The sequence below is a fragment of the Girardinichthys multiradiatus genome, chromosome 2 (genome assembly GCF_021462225.1).
Source record: "Girardinichthys multiradiatus isolate DD_20200921_A chromosome 2, DD_fGirMul_XY1, whole genome shotgun sequence".
Taxonomy (NCBI): Eukaryota; Metazoa; Chordata; class Actinopteri; order Cyprinodontiformes; family Goodeidae; genus Girardinichthys; species Girardinichthys multiradiatus.
The window spans coordinates 49,560,267-49,580,854 of NC_061795.1; the positions used below are offsets into that span (position 1 = coordinate 49,560,267).

At 40.9% G+C, this 20,588-nt stretch overlaps 1 protein-coding gene across 5 annotated transcripts in view; it reads right to left on the bottom strand.

Moving 5' to 3' along the window:
- Positions 1–20,588, bottom strand: part of dyrk4 (dual-specificity tyrosine-(Y)-phosphorylation regulated kinase 4) — a 31,749-nt gene that overhangs the window by 9,199 nt on the left and 1,962 nt on the right. The window contains exons 1-3 of one of the 5 annotated variants that reach the window (XM_047346778.1): positions 3,416–3,871; positions 2,441–2,561; positions 355–438 (exon numbers count right to left, since the gene is read on the bottom strand). In XM_047346778.1, coding sequence (XP_047202734.1) covers positions 355–438; positions 2,441–2,500 — 144 coding nt within the window. In that variant the 5' untranslated portion in view covers positions 2,501–2,561; positions 3,416–3,871. Of the gene's footprint in view, positions 1–354; positions 441–2,440; positions 2,562–3,415; positions 3,872–8,193; positions 8,648–20,588 lie in introns of those variants that run through there. The other 4 variants (XM_047346772.1, XM_047346789.1, XM_047346784.1 and 1 more) reach the window with 4 other exon arrangements.

Here is a 20,588-nt window from a genome sequence, read left to right on the forward strand (position 1 = left end):
ATGACGTTTTTGAATCAGTAGCAGCTTATCATGTGCATGTACACATGTGGCTGCATTAACAGTTTCGTAAGAACACATGGTGTTAATTGTTGAGAACCAGCTGTCCTTTTAGCTGACGAGCTTCTCTGTCAATAATCCAAAGAGTCTAAGTATTAACTGTGACACTTGCTGAGCCTAAGAAGCCGTTCTATGGATGTTAATTACACGTGTGTGGAAAGAGGATGAAGAGGAAGCTTTTTACTTATGGTATGGCCCATCTGATTTCAGCACAAAATGCAAAAGATGCTCCTGTTCTTACAACATGTTCTGGTTTATGTTGGCTGCAGCAGCATCATGCAGAGAGGAAGCGCTGACCTGTGAACAGGGTCGATTTGTTCCAATACGGCTGCCTTCTGCTGGGAGTCTGTGAGGGTGAGGGAACGCCTCCGGCCGTGACGTCTGTGGGAGAAATGGGAGCAACTTAATGAAAAGGTGCAAGAAAATCAGAAACAGATGGCTGCAAACAAAAAGAAATATCAAAGAATATAAAAGAACTGTGACCTTTATGTTTGTTTTAGTTCTGCACAGAATGATAGGATCATCAATCCAGTTAAATAGACTGTCCTCCAGTAAATCTAACTGACCAAAGCACCTGGGTAAAATAATGATCAAACTGCTTGTGTTTGTGCTGACTTGGTTCTCCAGTCTCTTTAGCAACCCACAGTCTCTGGGCATCTGAGCCGGATTATAACCAGGCTAGTAAAAATAATGTACTGTGATCCTAAAATAGATCACTCCTGCAAAAACCCAGCAACAACGATCCTCTCCATGCTCCCTCCAGTTTGTTCATGCGCACATCCATGTGCTTGCAGAAGGCAGAACACGTGCCCGAGCACGCTGGAGATCAACTTGACAGGACTTGTTAAAGAAAAGCACCAAAACATCTAGATGTCTCAGAGAAAAGGAAGAAAAGAAGACTGATGAACACATTAGAGTGATTCAGTTTTGCCATGCAGCTCCGAGCCAGCTTACACGTGCTTTATTAATCAGCGGGCGAGCGTGCATCTCTGGTGGGTGACACCATATGGGTGAATAAAAGCTTATCTTCATGTGGATATTCGTGCTAAACTCAGTCTACCTCTTTGGCATGGAAAGAGGGAGGGGCTGATCAGGATGTGTGGTGTGCTGTTTACAGGTGCTGCATAGGAAAGAGCTTCCCCATCGTAATCTCAAAGGCTTTATCATTGACCGGAGGCCTTAGCAAAACAATCCCAATTCCACTGAGATGCTATTAAAGAAAACTGAAAGGTGAAAACCCCAGATTTTTCAGCTGGATAATAAAGTAACCTCCTACAGCTGCTCTTTAATTAAATTCAATTAATTTCAGTTGATTTATTTAGCAGCAATTCACAACAAATGTCATCTCAAGGCACTTTATAAGACAAACCAATTTCTATGAAGAAATATATTCAAAGAAACAAACAAACATTAAAATTCACTTACATTCCAATTCAATCCTTTAAATCTGTAACAATGAATGCAGAAATCCCCAACTTCTATTTTCCAATTAAAGTTGATATACAGGTGCTTCTCTGCAAATAAGGTGTTTATTAATGCATTTCCAGTAATTATTGAATATGGCTTACAGCTAAAAAAATCTAAAAAGCCACACTTTAAAGAAATCAGGTTTTGCAAAACTTTGTAGCATTTCTACCACACCTTTTCCTTCCACTCAACTTTTCATTATTAAAGTGGCATAAAGCACTCCGTGTACTAACTTCTTTAAGGATGGGCTTTTGTGGATATCTGTGGAGTCGGGAGTCTTCACCAGGGCGCAACATTTCTGCAGAAAAATCCTTTTTATTGGTCTGATAATTTTCACATTTTCTAAGAAGTTGAATATTTACTATTGACCAGCTATGAGCCATAATCACCACATTTAACAAAAAATAACTATGAGTTTGTTTATGAATTGAATTATGAAATAGATTAACTTTTAATTGTGTTCTGATTCAATGGGAGAGCCTGTAATTGTTCAGTCAGGAAGTTAAACTAGTGGTTCAGTGTAGTTGTGTTATGACCTCTGAGGTTCAGTGTGTGACAGCAGGAGCCATGTAGGTCACTGTGGCTGGTTGGCTCCAACATCACCTGTGAAGATCTGCTGTAAGCTTGTCTAATGGGCACCAAACCGCTGACAGCTCAACAGGTGAACAGGTGTCACAGATAAATGAAATCTGACCATATATAGCTCATATGAATACAGATTAGCACCAGTGAGTCATGTAGTTCAATCAGAGCAGCAGGGAAATATGTCAGCTTTTTGTCTCAGTGCTGCAGCTTAAACAGTGAAAGATGCTCCCAGAATCTAACAGAAATCCATCACGTTTCTAAGTTCAGGTAGGTTAAAACACAGTGGCTGACATGTTAGTGCAAATTCTGCCAAAATGCTGTTGTTTGATACCTTTTTGCTTAAAGAGAAAACAGGTGCAATCAAAGCCTCAGTAATGTTGACTTTTTCCATGTAGCTGCAGGGTTTTGCTTGATCTAGGATGGTCCTTGGAAATGTATGAGAGGAGCTTCATCTCCAGAGGGGTCAGTTGGTAAGAAGGTCAAACCGAGGCAATAAAATGGGAACCAGAGTAAATGTCAACAAACTGTAAAACGCTCACACTATCATCTGTCAGGTGGTTAATTATCGGAGTAAAATCAGCCTATCCTATCGTCTCTACAGCAGGTCATGACCTGTGTTCTGATGCCAACCAACTGTGACCAGGAGGTCAAGATGATGCTTCTAAAGCTGATCAGGCTGTATAATTAACATGAGTTTTAGTCTTTTAAGATCTTATAACAGCAATGGTTAAATTTAATCAGTCCCCATGTATGGTGTGAAAAACACACCAGAACGCATTTAGATTTATGGAATCTGTCAGCACAACAAACACTGAAATAAATTAGGTTAAACACCGACTAAAATAGAAATGGATCAGATTTGTCATCATAACTTGGCATGTGTTCAGGAGCAAAGGGCAGAACTTTAAAATCTTCATGGAAATGGTTTAACAAGGAGATGAAAGACTAAAATGAATTCCAAACGTAGACAGACTTCACTCTAAATACACAAAAAGTCAGAGATCAGTTCCAGCTGTAGCTTCACCTGTCGAGTTTATCCAAAAACAAAATTAATCTGAATATTGGATCTGTATCTAGGCAGAAACAGCCCACATCACATCCAGTTTTACCTTATAGAAAACAGGAATATGAATGACACGGAGCTTTGGAATATTAAATCAATAACATTCATTTCTTAGATTATTTAATTACATTAACAATTCTAGAAGAATCCACCTTTCTTCTTTTCAACTAACGTTATAAACACGAACAATGAAGTCAACCTAATAAAAACAGTGTCAATAGTTTTTTCCCAACTGCGCCTCACCTTGTTGTTTATTTCTGGCAGCATGCTGTATTTCACTCAGTCTTTTAGCTGGAAGTCACAGGAGGAGAAAATTATAAAATCCAGGAAAAAGTCATTATTTCCAACTCAGCTGAATCGACGGCGATAAGTAAAATCCTGATGACTGATGAGAATCCCCAACCCAAACTCCCGCACTCCCAGTTTTACGCGCACCGGGTAAAGCGCTGTCGTCAGAGCGGAGATTAGCGAGCGCGACAAGCTGTCGACGGTGTCCGCGCCTGGAGGAGCCACCTGTTCGGGTTCCTGGCGCTGACAGCTGTGGATGGACCGATATAGGTCTTTTTTATGTCCCTCCACCTCCAACAAGCCAATAATGACCGAACAGCAGGTCAGAAAAGAAAGAGAGGAGTGGAGAGAGGAGGGCTAGACGCAGCTTGACCGCAGTGCTGGAGCGCACTTAAAACAGTAAATAACATGCAGACAGCTCGACCTCAAGATGACTGAGAGCTTCTGCAACGAAGGCGTCTCATGTAGTCAACCTGTAAATCTAATCGTTCTCCATGTAATAACTTCTATTTTAGATGTTTTTAGTGAAGGTAACATCAGAAGAACGGCGTTAAAAACGTAATGTTTTAACTGGAAAAACGCCAGTCTTTAAAATCTTCTCCAGTACGTCACGTTACAACCGCAAAATTCAATGTATAATTGTGCATTGCAAGCAACAAAAAGTACACTGTTTTGAATTTTTTTGCATAAAAAGTCTAAAAAACTGGAATAAAAACATCGTTTCTTCTAAGTCTTTTGGGGTCTTTGACAGTTTTTCTTCCAGGATAGTCCTGGATTTAGCTCCATTTATATTCCTGTCAAATTTGACCAGCTTCTCTGTTCCTGCTGAAGATAAGCTTCCCCCAGATGATGCTGCCACCACCATGTTTTACTGTCTGGCTGATCTCTGGTTGATGTTTTCGTTTTCCACCACATATAATGTTCTATATGTAGCTAAAATGTTCGGTAGGTCTTATCTGAGCAGATCACCTTCTTTCACATGTTTGCTCGTTTTCACTGTTCCATTGTTGTTCCTGTAAAGCACTTTGTACCTCTTTTCTCATCATATCTACACAAAGATTACTTTGTCCTTTCACATCATGCAAGGTGATCAATTGATAGCAGGGCTGTATGACCTCACAGTTCACAGAATCAGATTGCTGTGGCTTGAGACTGACAGCCTTCACCTGCAGGGATCTCCCCATGACTGAGCTCTGTGTCAAGATCCTCATACATGCCTTCTAAATGCGTTTGAAACTTTAAACAGACACAACATTTTTGTGCATGGCCTAAGCATATTATCAATTGCACCAGATTCTGCTGATCAACATATATTTCTCAGATTAGAAGGACACTGGAGGATAGCGGAGGATAACTGTTCTGTGGACACCTGCAGACTGAACAGTTGCTTCTGCTGTCTTTGCTTTGTCAGACTCCTCCCCAAAATGACAGTTCAGAGTGGTTACAGGTGTGTTACTACCTCCTGAGGTAGATCAGAGGTATAATATTGGTGGGACAGTTTTAACCCACTTGCGCATCAATTTCGAGACCTTATAGCTGATCACACAAGAATGATCTGATATGGGTTTGAACCACCCTGTGTATGGATCATGCTATTGCGGCAACAGCTCATCTTATAGCTTTGTCTCAACCCTCTTCGACAAAAGCCTTTGTGGAAATAACATCTAATACGTCCTGTCAACAAATTTTCCCACCTGAGGTGTGGATCCTTGTAGCTCCTCCAGAGTTATCATGGGCCTTTCCGCTGATTAATACTCTTCTTGTCCAGTTTAGGTGGACGTCCATGTCTTGGTAGGCCTGCAGTTGGTCCATCCTCTCTCCGTGTTCAGATGAAGGATTGAACAGAACTTTGGATGATGTTCAAAGGTCAGGATCTTGTTCCAGAACCTAACCCTGTTTTAGACTGAACCAGAACTTCACCCCTGACCTGTCTGGTGCTGTCATTGGTCTTCACGATGCTGTTTTTCTCTAATGTTCTCTAACAAACCTCTGAGGCCTCTCCATTCGAACTGAGATAATAATTAGACACAGGTGGACTCTGTGATTGGATTGCATTAAGGTGTGTTGATGTAGGGTCGACTGCATATAAATTCTTTCTCATCACAATAATGCACATTGCTGTGTTGGTTTACCACCTAAAACTAATAACACACCATGAAGTTTTGTGGTTGTGATGGGAACAACTGGGTGTAAATACTTTTGCAGCACCTTGAACTTGTTCCATCAGCAGCTTTTATCTAATTGGCAACAAGAAAAAGAGAAAAATAATTCCTTCCCAACATTATTACATAAATGCGATAAGTTGTTTTCAAGTGACTAATCTCTATCTGCAGGAGGAAAACAGCCCAGTGCCTCCATGTGATGATTAGCCCACAACAACAACGGGGGATGAATATGACAAGATGATGTAACAGTCCTGGACATCTCAGTAATCAGTTTCAGCCTTAGGGATGAGCAACCAGTAATAAAGCTGCTCCTAGCCTCCTTGCAGCATTCAGCCAGTGTGCAGTCCCTGTTCTTTTGCCAGTGGACATAACTTAAGTTCCACATAATAAAAGACTTTGCAGTCTAAATCTTTATTGACATAAATTAGACGTTTATAAGCTGCTTCAAATAAAGACTGTGAAGTCGTGCAACTCAGTTGTTAGGCCTGCTGCCTTGCAGCAAGAAGGTCCAGTGTATAAATCCAGGCCAGGACATTTCCAGGTGGAGGTTATATGCTTTCCCTTCTAGCTACAGCAGCTTCCTCCCACAGTTAAAAAAGATGCATGTTAGGTTGATTGTCCAACATGCATGTAAGAATTCCAACTGGGAGAGTCAAAGTTCTCTGGGAAGCCCAAACGTTAGTATCCAATATGAGAATGTAGCTAAAGTTGTCCTAATTAATTATTGTAATGAAGTGTAACAAATCATACTGCTAATGGTTTCTGTGTACAAGTCCCTTCAGTGTTTGAACACATAAAATTGAGAGAAATATGTTGTTTTCATCAGAGATCTGATTGGTCCATATGTTCCTAACAGAGCACTTTGTTCTCAGACTGCAGGTTTACTGGTGGTTCCTAGAGTCTCTAGAAGTAGAATAGGAGGCAGATCCTTTAGTTATCAGGCTCCTCTCCTGTGGAACCAGCTCCCAGTTTTAGTCCGTGAGGCAGACACCCTGTCTACTTTTAAGGCTAGGCTTAAAACTTTCCTTGTTGATAAAGCTTATAGTTAGAGTGGCTTAGTTTATCCTGAGCTATCTTCCTTATTTTTACCTCCGTCTTCTTCCCTCCCTGTTGGTTGGAGTAAGGGGGAGTCAGGTTTAGCCTAAACCGGCTCAGTTATGGTTGAGGTGCAAACACACCCTCCATTTCTGCTACCTGTATGGCCCCTTTTCTTTTCCAATGGTTATAATCAGTCTGACAGAGAGAGGTATCCCAATCATTGTGGTTTTTAGTATAACAATGACCATCAGTGGTCTCTAGATGGACAAACTACCAGTTTATCATTTTACTTAGTGCCCCTACACGTGGCCCGTTCTGGGGTGGCCTGGCTCTGGCACTCGGTGGTTTGGTCTGGCCTCCCCGGCGGCCCCGAGCTGTTCAGGACCCTTTGTGGGGTTCCTTGAGACGACATTGTTGTAAATAAACGCCGTTTAACTAAATAATCTGAACTGAAACTATCTCTGTAGTTATGCTGATATAGGCTTAGGCTGCTGGAGGACATAATGACCACTTTCACCCTCTTCGCTACATTCTCACACTACTCTCCAATTTTGCATTATTTGCTGTTATTTCAGCTTTTGACTTTGTTCTCTCTTTTCTCTTCCTAGAAGCTACACCTGGCCTGACTCTGTGTCTACCTGTGACACCTTTCTGGAGAGGGGCATCGTTCAAGCTTCTGCTGGCAACAACTTAATGTTCACCTTCTACAGATGATCCACATGGCCCTGTCTTTTAGTGTTTAACCCTTTCTCTCTCCTAGACATGGCTACTGACTGAGCTTCTACTGTGACTAACTCTATGTGCTCTCTTTCAGACTCTAACCTTGAAAACTGGCTCAGAGTTTATCTGTTCTTTCTTTCTAGATGAAACAACTAAAGGAGCTACATCCATTAACATTTACTTTTCCTTCCCATAGAAAGTACTCCTGGATCAGTGCTTCTTTGTTCTCTTTGTGTCTCTGCTCCAGTCGGTTGTGGCAGATGTAGTCACCAGCCCCACCGAGATCTTGCAAGGATAAGCAGGAATAAAGAATGTATGGATGGAGTGTTTTTGCCCCATGCAGGTTTAGGAGAATACAGTAATAATCATCACTATTATAATAAAACCAGGGAACACAGAGCCCTCTTTAAGGAGGAATTGTTTCTTGTCTGATTAGTAATGCCATGAGCTCCAGAGAAAGATTTTAATTTTACAAACATCTCGCTACAACCGGAAAGCATCAGGCTGGAATTTCAAATGTTTTGTTGGTACCATGCTCAGGTGAGATAAATTTAGTTCTGTGTGCTGTTGTCATCCAGGAGACAAAACCATGAAGATACAGGATAGATTGATTGTTTCGGGAATAACAAAGCATGACTGTTAATTTATAATTGATATCAAACAAAACAGCAACAGAGTGATATTTAAGAAGCTCTGAAAAGAAATGGATCCTGTGTTCAGAGCAGGGAATAGCTGAGATATGGATAAAAACAGGCAGCTATAATTGAAAAATGGAACAACAATGAAAAATCAGCTTAACTTTAAACATACCTCTGGTTGGACCCTCCTGGTCCTGCCCAGGCAGCAACAATGAAGGAGCCTAAACCCACAGCAGGCAGGTGAGGTCCCGTCTTCCCACATAGCACATCTCCCCCATGCTGTCACCAACACAGCCTGAAAACCACCTCAACCTCCAAACCTCATCTCCAGCTGCAGGGAAGGACGTTTTTCAGCAGGTAAAACAAACACCTGGTGGTTTGCAGAGCTAAAATATTGGTCATTAAAACTTTAGGCCAGCATTTCCTGAGATAGTTTTTTCTTTTAGAACCTGAACGTTTGCTCTTTGGGTCCACTTCCTGCAATGAAACTCCTCTTCGTTACAGAAATGTGATCTCCGGTTGTTAGCGCTCTGAGTTTCTGCCTTTAGATTTTACCTCCTTAAAATTTAGATCAGTCCTAATTCAGAACTTCCTGGGATTCCCCAGTGCTCGCCAACATGTTCAGGACTCTGTGCAGCTTCTATTTCAGTACATCCCAGTGCCAGTTCTGGGATATAAACGGATGGCACAGTGTGGTGCAGACAGAGAGAAGAAGCTGGTGGTATTATTGGTGAGGGAGTGTTCTCTGTCTTTGCAGCTGCCTCTGACGTATGGATGGGATTCAACTGGGGACCCATCAAGAGCCGGAGACAAAGCAGCAGGGACTTGGCACTAGTTTCCTGCAGGGCTCTAGGAGTGCTGGATTGGTGGATGAGGGGGGTAAGAACTCACAATGAGAGAAAAGGTATTGTAGATGCAGATCCCATCATGTTCCCAGGTGAGCTCCTTGTGGAGCTGAGGAAGTCAGACTGGGAGGAGATTCTGCTTTAATGGGCCTCCCGTGTGGCTCCACAGATGCCTGAAACTTTCCTTTCCTGCCACTGTATCCTGGAGACAAAGCTAGTGGGAAGATATATCCCCTGCCTGCTTCTGCTTATCTAATCCTCCATCCTTTTCACCCCTATCCTCTTGCATTAGAGCTGCCACGGCTCCCTGAGGGATGCCTAAATATTGCTGACAAACAGCGAGGCAGGGACTGCTGCCCACTGCACACAGCAGCAGAAAACAGCAGACAGGACTTAGCAGCGCACCATGAGGTTTATACTGAAGAGACCAAAGAAGTACTGGATCTGTGCAGGGGAGGGCGGGGCACAGTTCCTATTTTTATTTACAAAATACTAAAATAAGAAAATATAGAGTAGCACAATTATTTTTAAATTCATCATCTTTAACATGTTGGCCTGTGTTTTACAACATTACTGAAAGTAGCAGCAGCGCAATGTTACACTTTACTCCACAGGCGGGGTAGGTCGCTACAGAGTGGGGGGTTAGTCTTACTAAAAGACTGTATCTGAATTAATTTAACATAACCCAATCTACGGACTATATATAATCACTATATCTATATCAAACCACCCATTCAACCCCTTTACCTGTTTATCATTTGCCAACAATGCATGGACAGGTATTAACTACACTATATCTATGGATCCATTGCTTTTCATCTGTCAAGTCAAGTCAAGTTTATTTATATAGCGCCCTTCAGCAACAAGGCACTCAAAGCGCTGCACACGAGGAAAAAAACTACGATACAGAAAATCAAACACAGAAAAACAAATCAAATGACACTAATAATCCTTGGGAGTAATAATAATTAATAATCCTTCCGGGTTTACTGGTAGAAATATATGATAAATGTATGATCACATCTCTGAAATTTAAGATTTTAACCAAAAATTGATCTTTTCTGATGATTTTCTTCCATTAGAGTTATTGATTTAGACATTTATTTATATTGATTCTCCCTTGATTCTTGATTTCTCACTTTATAAAATAACTTCCAGGAATAGCTTATTATGCACTGTTTATGTTTGACACTCAGGAGGCTTAGATGAAACAGCTGTTTTAAATTAACCCACGATGGTACATTTGAATTTAGTTTTTCAAGCATTTTGTTTTTAAAGTTCTTACAAACCTTTAGACAATAAGCTATTAATGTGACATAAGATGGATTCTGTGGAAACATTGAGCTCAGTATCTGAAACAACAGCAAAAATAATTTACTTTTACACCCTGTACTTTTCAACTTTGTTCAGGCTTACATCTGCAGTTATATTAATTTCAATGTCTGAAATTAGAGAAATATATCAAAATGACACATGGCCAAATTCAGGCGTCAGTGCACATCAACACATTAACCCAAGACAAACGCAGGGGTAGCGATGTCTGCAGCTCCTTTTAGAGCTTACAAAGTGGGCATTGAAATGATGCGTCTGCAATCAAAATGTTCTTTAAATCATTTGGCTCAGACACTGAAAAAAAACCCGCTATTTGTTGGTAAAGAGAAGCATTTTCTTAGTCGATTAACTTTATGCTCATAAACACCTGCTGTCGGATTGCATTCGGATTGCAAGCTGGCTGCTCTTCCCTCTGAGCCACAGCAGCCCCTGTTCCCACTATCAGTTGTTGGGATAAACTGTGTTGTGTCCCTGTTCCTCTACTTTAGCTCGTTTGTTTCTTTGTGGTGAACTCCTTAGTGAAAAACTGTTGTTATTTTTGTAGGTGAGAAAAAACTTCCTTGGCTATCTCTACTTCCATCCACGTTTCCTGCTCAGATAGTCTCTGTAGGAGAAGGGCTCGCTACATCCTCATGTCACCAATAGGCACCTTCACATCCGTTTGATATACTGTCAAGATGTTCAGGGTTTCTAGCTATATAATATGATATATGCCTTCTGACAAAGAAGTGTCTGTAAATTAGTAGATTTTCTTTAGACGTTGTCTCAAAGTGACTGGAAGTACTATCTGCTCCACCCTCAGCAACAACTTAAAAGCTCTGTGTTAGAACTGGTCCTGGGTCCCCTACGGCTTTATTCTCAGCTGGTTAATAAATGACAAACTGGAAGGAACTAAATGCCACTTGTCTGTTTAACCTTCATTTATTGGGCAGATTAAAGTGCAGCACTTCATATTTAATATGTTGTCTTAATACCAAATGACACATGAGCAATATCTTTGCCCCGACCACTTTTACCCAGCTGGCAAAAATATAATCTGTAAATCAACATGTTTTGGTGACAGGAAAAATGTTGCTATTTCTGTAGCATGAAGCCCCAGGGTGCACAGTATTTCATTACTGCCCAGTCAGCCGGTTCTGACATGCTGTAGGGTACAGTAGTTGCTCTATGTTTTCTCTATTTATCGTTAGGTTTTTACCAAAAATAACAAAAATAAATTCAATATATCCTCCATTAAAGGAGTCGTCTCAGTTTCTCAGTGGCTGTTCTTTAATGGTTAAAGCTTGTCTATATCTGTGCACCAGCAGGCCAGCACAGCAGGTGGTTGGACATGCTACACTGGGCCAGATGAGACGTTTGGGAGAGGTTCTGCTGGGCTCTGGCAGATGACACACGAGGTAAACTCTGCAACACAGCTGGTGTCTGTATGGCAGAGAGCAGCGCGGGCAGCTTGACCTGGAAGGTGTACTGCACCATCTGCACATTTAGAGGCACAGCGGGCTTCTTAGTAACACCATGTGAGATATAGGTCAGGTTCGCAGGTTGACAGAATCACACACACTCATACACACTCGGAGGCAAACGTGACACATTTTAACAGTGCTTCTTATGATTAGGCTGACAAAGTGTTTATGGTATTGCTTTACTCAGTCTGTACAGACAGCCAAGACGTTCAGTAACTCTAGACATTTGAGAAGAATCCTCTCTCTCCTTCTAGAAATCATTTTAATATTAAAATGGTTTCTCTTCTGAACGGGGTTTAACGTCAGTTGGACACTTTATTTGTAAGAACATTTCTGACTGAACTGGGGCTTTTATAGCGATAGTAATAGACAACAACCCAAAACCATTTATTAACCTAAAGAACATCTGACAAGCTGTTAGAAAGCAGTTTAAGTTAAAGCAGGCCAAGAACGTTAGTCCTATTATCCTTACTCGGTATCAGTGGGCCTGGATCATTATGTGCGCATGTGTGTGATTTATGTGGGTATCTGACCTGGGCTGTGAATAAATCTGCGACTAATCATATCAATGTGGAGCGGTTCCATCCACCAGAGAGAGGAAAGTTAAAAATGATTAATAAATAGAGTGAATGAAGGAATTTCTCTGCAGCTTGCAGCTTATCTACAGGTTCTCTGTGCAACATCTGATCTCCTGTAGCCTCGGCAGATATGGGCTGGGTGTCGGAGCGACTGCTTCATTGATTTTATTCTTTCTGATTAAATTACTGCTCAGATCACATGATCACAGGCATTTGGTTTGTCCTAAGTACAGAAGGAGCAGTGATAACAGCAGCAAACATTAAAAATAGAAAATAGGTAAGAAATGATAAAATGAACTGATAAAATTATTCTGACCTTTATGGGAAAGCTGCAGTAAATAGTAATATTTTTAGGAACCAAATGTTTCTGCACATCTCAGGTTTTCATGGAGTTTGTTCCAGAGCTGAAGAGTGCAGAAACTAAATGCTGCCTGACCTCGTTTAGTTCTGGTCCTGGGAACATTGAGGAGGCAGGTTTCTGAAGACCTGAGAGGTCTGCATGGTTCATACCTGAGTATAGATAAGGTTTTACAAACAGACGGTGATGGAAGGATTGATGTAATGTGACCCATATTCCTGGTGTTGGTCAGGACTCTGGCAGCAGCTGAGACCTGTGTAGACACCATATTAATTGAATCAACTGAAAATAAAATCAGGCATCAGTTTCTCTGTGTGGAGCTCAAGATTTGTAGAGGAGTAACTTTTTTGTATTCACAGTATAACGTTTTAGGCCAAATTACAGTCATCTTGGGCCAGTATATTTAGATAAAGTAGATGTTATACATTTTTAATACCAGATTGTTTCATAGTTCAGATATTTACATCACTAGTGCTCCAATCAGAAGACTGCCTTCCAAAAACATACAATACAATAAATGTCTGCTCTATAAAATGCTACATAGTCTCAGGCCAAAATCCATTTTAGAGCTGCTGGTCAGGTAGGAACCATGAAGACCCCTCAAGTCATCAGCCTGTCAGTGTTTCCAGGACCTGTCTTTGGACTGTGGGAGGAAGCCAGAGTACCTGGAGAGAACCCACACATGCACGGGGAGAACATACAAACTCCATGCAGAAAGACCCCTGGCCGGGAGTCGACCCAGGACTTTTTTGCTGCAACAGTGCTACCGACTGTGCCACCGTGCAGCCCTTTGATGAATAAAAACAAAATTAATAACTGATCTTCAGCCACTTTTCAGGTTTCTTTTTAATGTGATCCTGAAGTTTTACTTTTATTCTATCCTTGCTCTTTATTTTTGCTTGAGTGTATAGATATTTTATTGCCCTATCGGATTTGTTTGAGGAGGCTGACTTACAACTTCATACAGTATTTGTGTCAGCTGTCCTGACCCGTTGGGACCACCTACATAGACAGCATAATCCTCTCATACTCTATAATACATTACTCATCATTTCATGTACAGTAAATCCATTAACACACAAGAGCTTCCTGTTTGTCTTCCTCTTTCAGACAGAGACCCAGACTGACACAAAAAATAACCAGAACTGGGTCACGGTCATTTCATGTGTCCTTATTTACCAGATGATTAGACCGCTCTGCTGTTAGAAACAAAAGTAGGACTCAGAAATAAATCTGTCAGTTTTAAGGCTAACCTCAAATGCTGAATTTTAGATCATGATAAAAATACATATTGCATGTGAGACATTTGCTCTGAGACTGAATTTTGCTGCTTAATAACTGATTGTTGCATCTTGTGTGGATTATATTTTATTGCAATGGATCTTAAGGGACTCATTCTTTCACGAAAAGCTGCAGACATTTCTGCGCAGAAGTGCCTAAATTTCTATGCTCTACAGTTGCAGCTAAAACTCTACATACACTCATTTGCCTTAATGAAATAATAATTTTGATTTTATTAATGGATCTAAAATTCTTGAATGACTACAGAACATTTAAATTCAGTATTTAAAAAAGAAACTGGTAGGCAAGCAAGGCAGGTTTATTTGTTGAGCTCCTTTCAAACACACAAAGGAGAAACATTCAAACAATAAAATTCACTTAGAAAAAGATTGCACAAAAAGATACATACATATGTTAAAATATAATCAGGTTTTAAATTTTACACTTCACTCAGTCAACAGTCAGATAGTTCGTTAGTGAGACTCTGCAACAAACAAAAATGTTTTCAGTTCAGACTTAAAGGCACATCTCCAGTTTTCATGGAGTTTGTTCCAGATCTGGGAGGCAGAGAAACTTAATGCTGCCTCGTGTTGTTTGGTTCTGGTTCTGGAAACTCTGAATAAGAAGGTGTCTGATGACCTGAGGAGTCTGCATGGTTCCTGCTTGACCTGCAGCTCAGAAATGTGTTTCTCTCCAAGTTCATTTAGTGCTTGAAGGTTTAAAATTAGTTTCCACTTGGTATAGTTTTGTTGGGTTTTTTTTTAGACCATAAGATGCAAAATTTAGAAAATAAGATTTTAACAGATTCAGTGATATTGTGAAGCTTAAAATATATTTAAGCTATAATATTTAATATTATGGAAAATTGCATTACCTCCAATAAAGGTTTCAGTTTTAAAACAGATTTTAAGTAACATTAATCAAGTAGCAGAAGGATCTACCAATATTAAACTCATACTAAAACATGCAGTTTACACAGGGGTCTCGGTTCTTGGTCTTTAAAACAGCAGCTCAGCCAGGCCAGGTAATTCTGCAGCCCTGACTAACTTGGGTGATCATATTTGGTCACATTTTGTTCACTTCAATGAAAAAATGTCAAGGAAACATGTTACAAGTTAATAGTCAGGTAGTTCCTGGACAGCTCTGAATAAAAGTTTTTCTACTTTGACTTTAACGTCAGCCGTGTTTCTCACTCTAAACTTGTCAGAGTCCGAATTCTTACCTCATTAATCTTTCTTTCATCAAAGTTGTGCTGCTTTCCCTTCCTGGAATGAGACTGGATCCAGGGCCCCATATCTGGGTCAGCAGGCCACAGAATGTTGCTGTTATTTCAATAGGAACTGATCGAGTGAAGCGATCCACCACAAAGCTAGACCCGCTTCAGAGAAAAAGCTGTGTAGGTGCATGTGTGAAAAGTGCAGTTTAACTGCTTTATATGCGCTGAAGAGTGGGAGCTTCAGCACTTGTTGCATACAGTGCAGGTGTTGACCTAAATGCCCCAGACGCTGCCCTGCCAGGTTTCAGAACCTGAGGATGGAGGTGATGTGCATGCATCAGCAGGCCTGTGTGGGTGATGACAACTTGGCATGTCTAGTATGTCTCGTGTGCCGTGACTTATCTGCAATTGCTTAAAGTATGGCCTCAGTTAAATCTAAATCTCCAAGTGGCACAGTCTAGGTCACCACATGATTTACCTACAAGTCTCCTGGAATCCTAACCTTCTCTTTGCTTTTTCATTTTCTCAGTATTGTTAGGGTTAAAGTCACTAATGGTCTTACAGGAATGATGACCTGATGGGCCTAATCACACAGGTAAGAAGAGTGTGTTAACCCTAGTTTTCACTATTAAGAACGTTTGTTAACTAATCACCTTCTACCACAAACGATGAGTACCACACGCTTGTTGTCTTTGGGTCAAATATACAAGCACAGCTGGAGTTAGTAAAAGACACCCTGTTTTAGTTTTTTTTTTTATCTGACAGATGTAAACAACAACAAAAATCAACGAGCTAAAGCAGAAAGTAATCCGTCTGGGTTCCACTGTGGTGCTGCAGGTAAATACTAATTAATTCCAGCTGGAGAGCCCCCACATGCATGGCTTAAAGGTTAATCCTGATTATTCATCATGGTTATGCAATCCAATTAGAAGTCTATGTGGCTGCAGAAGAAAGCACATTCTAATTCTTACTTTTACATTTTACTAAAACATTCACTGCTTCATTTGAGACATAAAAAATATTATCAACTCCAATTTTAAACTAACTATGTTTGGATAGTGAGTTGAGGTTAGAGATGATAAATTAAATGACTATTTTAGTGATTTAGTGAATTTAAACATAATTAGTTTCATTTGCTTGGGTCTAAATTAAACCACATAAATGCTAACATTAATTACATATTTTGTAGGATCAATTCCCCCTTTCTAAATGTATACCTCTTTTTTTATCTATTTTCCCACAATGCTATTTTGTCCTTTCCTACCTCCATTTTCACACTAGTAAATAAACCATTTTGTACCCGTTTACATGCATACCAATTTCTCTTGATTGATGAATTATGGAGATAATCAGAAAAATGCTCAAATCTTACAAACATTTTAATTTATTGCTATTATTTTCTCAAAACCTTGTATTAAAGCCTATTTCCATTGATATTGGTATTTCTCCCAGTTTGGACCAGCTGAATCTAATGTGATCTGAGAAATTCTGACTTTAATCAGATCAAAATAGAAATTATTTACTGGAACCACATAGCAATATGTTCTTACTAGACTGGGCCGGTGGTTCTACAGTAATGGGGACAAATCAAACATCTCCAAGGTTTTTTGCTTAATTTGTGTATATCAGCCTTTATAATTTATTAATTATAGTCAGTTCAATTTGAGAGTAATAAAAACATGAATTCTGGACCAGATTAACCTACAACTGAATCACCAACTATTGACGACCATCTTCATCTACTATTTTAAATAAAACATTGACATCAACTTTTGTCCTGTTCATGTAGACAGTTCGGGTTCTGGCCCGTGTTGGGACATAAAATGTTAAATGCTTTAAAGTTGAACAGTTATGAAATGTTAAATCTTAAATTTTGCTGTAGGGAATAACTCTAAATCAGGCAAGCTGTGAGTCAGCCCAAGCAGCAGGGTCTTTTTACATAATAACTATATTTTAGATAAGACCAGATTACACAACAATGCTCCTGAGCCTATGGAGATAGAATGAGGGTGCGATGGGGGAGTTTGTTGGCATACCGTTCAGCTCTGTGCTCCATGATTCACTGTTAAAGAAAAACAGACACCTCGTGGAATGAAGCCAGACACTCATTAACTAAACTCCCTGGGTGGCTGTTTAAGCTGCATTCTTTGGAGATCCAATTAATGTTTATCAAACTGATGGGGTTTCTCAGTCTGGATGTCCTCTCAGGAGCTGCACCACAACGCCGGCTCACTATGGCAACCTGAAGATGTCGCACAAATTGACCCGACCTCTGCTGTGTAAACGAAGACTCTAGCCAGGGTTTCCTGTATGAGTGTGAACCAGTGGGAGGTATAACTCATGCACAACACTGAGGGTGCTGCTATGCCTAGTACTATTTTGGTGACAGAGTGGAGGTTCAAATGCTGACGGTAAACCACTTAGGTTCTTGTTGGCACACATAAATACTCACGGATGTATAAACATAGGACCAACTTCAACTGAACCCAAAACACACCTCTGCACTGAACAACGCTTAGGTAGAAATAAGTAGACAGGTGATTACAAATGCCTGCAAGCCAGTTTTGATAGTTTAAGCATAATTAAATGTCACTTATGGGTGATAAAGAAGCCGTGTTAAGCTTTTGCTCAGTGACACTGATATCTGAATGCGTTTCAGCAGAGGTGTGCTATCCCTCTAAATGACCTGCTTTACTTCAGGGGTCCGGTGTCAACATGGGACAAAGCTGTGATGAGTAACTCTATCGGGCTAGGGTTCATCAAAATAATAGGGTCACAATCAGCAGGGGTAATGGCTAGGCCATGGCTCTGCCTACAAAAACGACACTGTAGGGAAGGGCATGAAAGTGTAATGACAGGCGTTTATACACACTGCTAAAAAAAACCTAAAGGAACACGTTGAAAACACATCAGATCTAAAAGTGAAATCCTGCTGGATATCCATACTGTTGTGGCATATGTAACGTGTCAGGAACAAAACGATGCCACATCCTTTAATTAAAATGAAAAGAATCAACCCACAGAGGGCTCAAGCTGAAGTCACATAAATTTAAACTGAAAAACTGATGCACCAGGTTGGTCCAGTTTGCTGAAATAGCATCACAGCAACTCAACATGGTCCTCAGTAGTTTGGATGCCCCTCATGTGTCTGTATGCATGTCTGACGTCGGGGCTTGCTGCTTCTCAGATAAAGGATGATGTCCCAGGGTCTCTCATCCTGGATCTTGATCAAGGAATCACTCAGGTCCCGGGCAGTCTGAGGTGCAACTTGGCGGCATTGGATGGACCTAAACATGATGTCCTGCATGCTCTTGACACATGAGACTGGATATTATCATGAACCAGGAGGAGCCAAGGACTCACTGCACCAGCGAAGGGTCTAACAATTGGTCTAAGGTTTTAATCCTGATACCTAATGGCAGTCAGGATGCCATTAGGGTGCCCTGTACAGGTCTGTGTCCCTCCATGGACATGCCTCCCAAACCAACACTGAACCTCCACCAAGCCGATCATGCTGAACAATGTTGCAGGCAGCAAAAAGGTCACCACAACTTTTACAGACCCTTTCATGTCTGTCACATGAGCTCACAGTGAACCTGCCAATTCCTGTATTCTCTGGCAAATTCCAGTCGAGCTCCACGGTGCCGGGCAGTGAACACAGGGCCCACTACAGGATGTTGGGCTCTCAGTTCTCAGGCCAACCTTATGAAGTCTGTTTCTAATGGTTTGGTCAGAGACATTCACACCAGTGCCCTGCTGGAGGTCACTTTGTATGGCTCTGGCAGTACTCATCCTGTTCCTCCTTGCATAAAGGAGCAGATATTGGTCCTGCCAATGGGTTAAGGACCTCTGGCGGCCCTGTCCAGCTCCCCTAGAGGAACTGTCTGTCTCCTGGAATCTCCTCCATGCTCTGGAGAATGAACTGGGAGACACAGCAGACTTTCAGGTAATGGCACGTATTGATGGACCATCCTGGTGGAGTTGGACTGCTTGTGAAAAAATGTTTGTGGACCCCACCTGCAGAACCATTCATGTTTTACGGGACGTGTCATTGTGCTGTACAAAGCATAAAAACAGAAAACAAAGGCAGGAAAAATGTCCTGAGAAACCTTTTATCAAGCTTAACAACATTTCTAGGAAAGGTCTAGGATACTTTTTTTTTCTAAAGTCACTGTTCACTCAGAGTTGTACTTTTAAGATTTAATACACTAACACTCCTGTCATGCTCCTGTTTCTGCCTTTCACTTTAGGGTGTTCCACTTCTAACCTGGGTCCTCCAACAGAGGTCCAGAGGTGCTAACGATGAGCAGACCGTACAATGTAAACCCTTCATCTCTACACACTATAAAAATCAAGGTGCATTAAAATCATCAACACACAAACGTCATAGACATGAGAAGACTTTGTGTTTCACAAACTAGGTTTCATTTCATCCCCTTTGGGCATAAAACAGGTTCTTAGGTACACCGACATTTATGGCTTTATTATAAACAATGAGACAACAGCTTAGCAAACCTTTAAATATTATTCTTTCCTCTGTCTTTGTAAATTATTATGTAGATTGATGAAAAAAATAAATTCAGCTTAAGTTTAGTTGAAAGCATATAAATACCTAAAGGCTCCTGAAACAGTTTACATGCAGCCCATGGATCAGGCCAAATGAGATATAAAAGAAGGGTAAAAGCCAAGTGTGTACTTCAGCAGTGAGTCATCTTTTACATGAGCCACAAACAAAGAAAGAAACAACCTTCTGCTGCCTAAAGTCTCCGGGTGTTTCAGGAGTGTGATGCATCTGTTCAAGGCAACTGCATGCGTTTGCATTTTTTGATGACGCAGATGCATTGATGTCCCAATTTAGAAAGCGAGGAAGGACTTTTGAACGGGCTCTCAGAGAACTTTCACATCTTCACTAAAGGCTGCAGTTCTGCCTGTGACTTTCAGAGATCTTAGCTTGAATATTTATTGGCTCAATAAAAGAGAACAGCGGTTTGAGGAGGGTTTCTTCCATGCAGAGTTTAAAGGATAAAAAAACGGTCAAGATAGACTACGTTCAACAATACATCCTTCTGTATGCAGAGCAGCACAAAGATCTGAGCTTTTTTTTAATTACTTTGCAACATTTTTTCCCTCAAAGATTTCCTCTGTAGTTATTAAAGCTGCACACAAACCAAAATATGCCCACTATAACACCACCTATACCTGAATGGATCCTTCACCTAGTTGAAAAGTGCACTACAGAAGCCCAGCAGTCAGAAAGCTATGAGCCAAATCAGTCTGCTGCTGCACAGTGTGTCCATTTAGGGCCGAGCTGAAAGCTGTGGTACTTTCCAGGAAGAGTAGACGGTGAGTTGCCCTTGGTGTCAGGGGAGAGGGCCTCTCACAGCATGGGGCCATATGGTGCCTCAGGGCCTGAGAGGTTATGCTGTCAGGAACAAATAGGGAACAGGCACCGCTCTCTCAGAGAGTTCACTGGTGCAGGCCAGGAACAGCACAA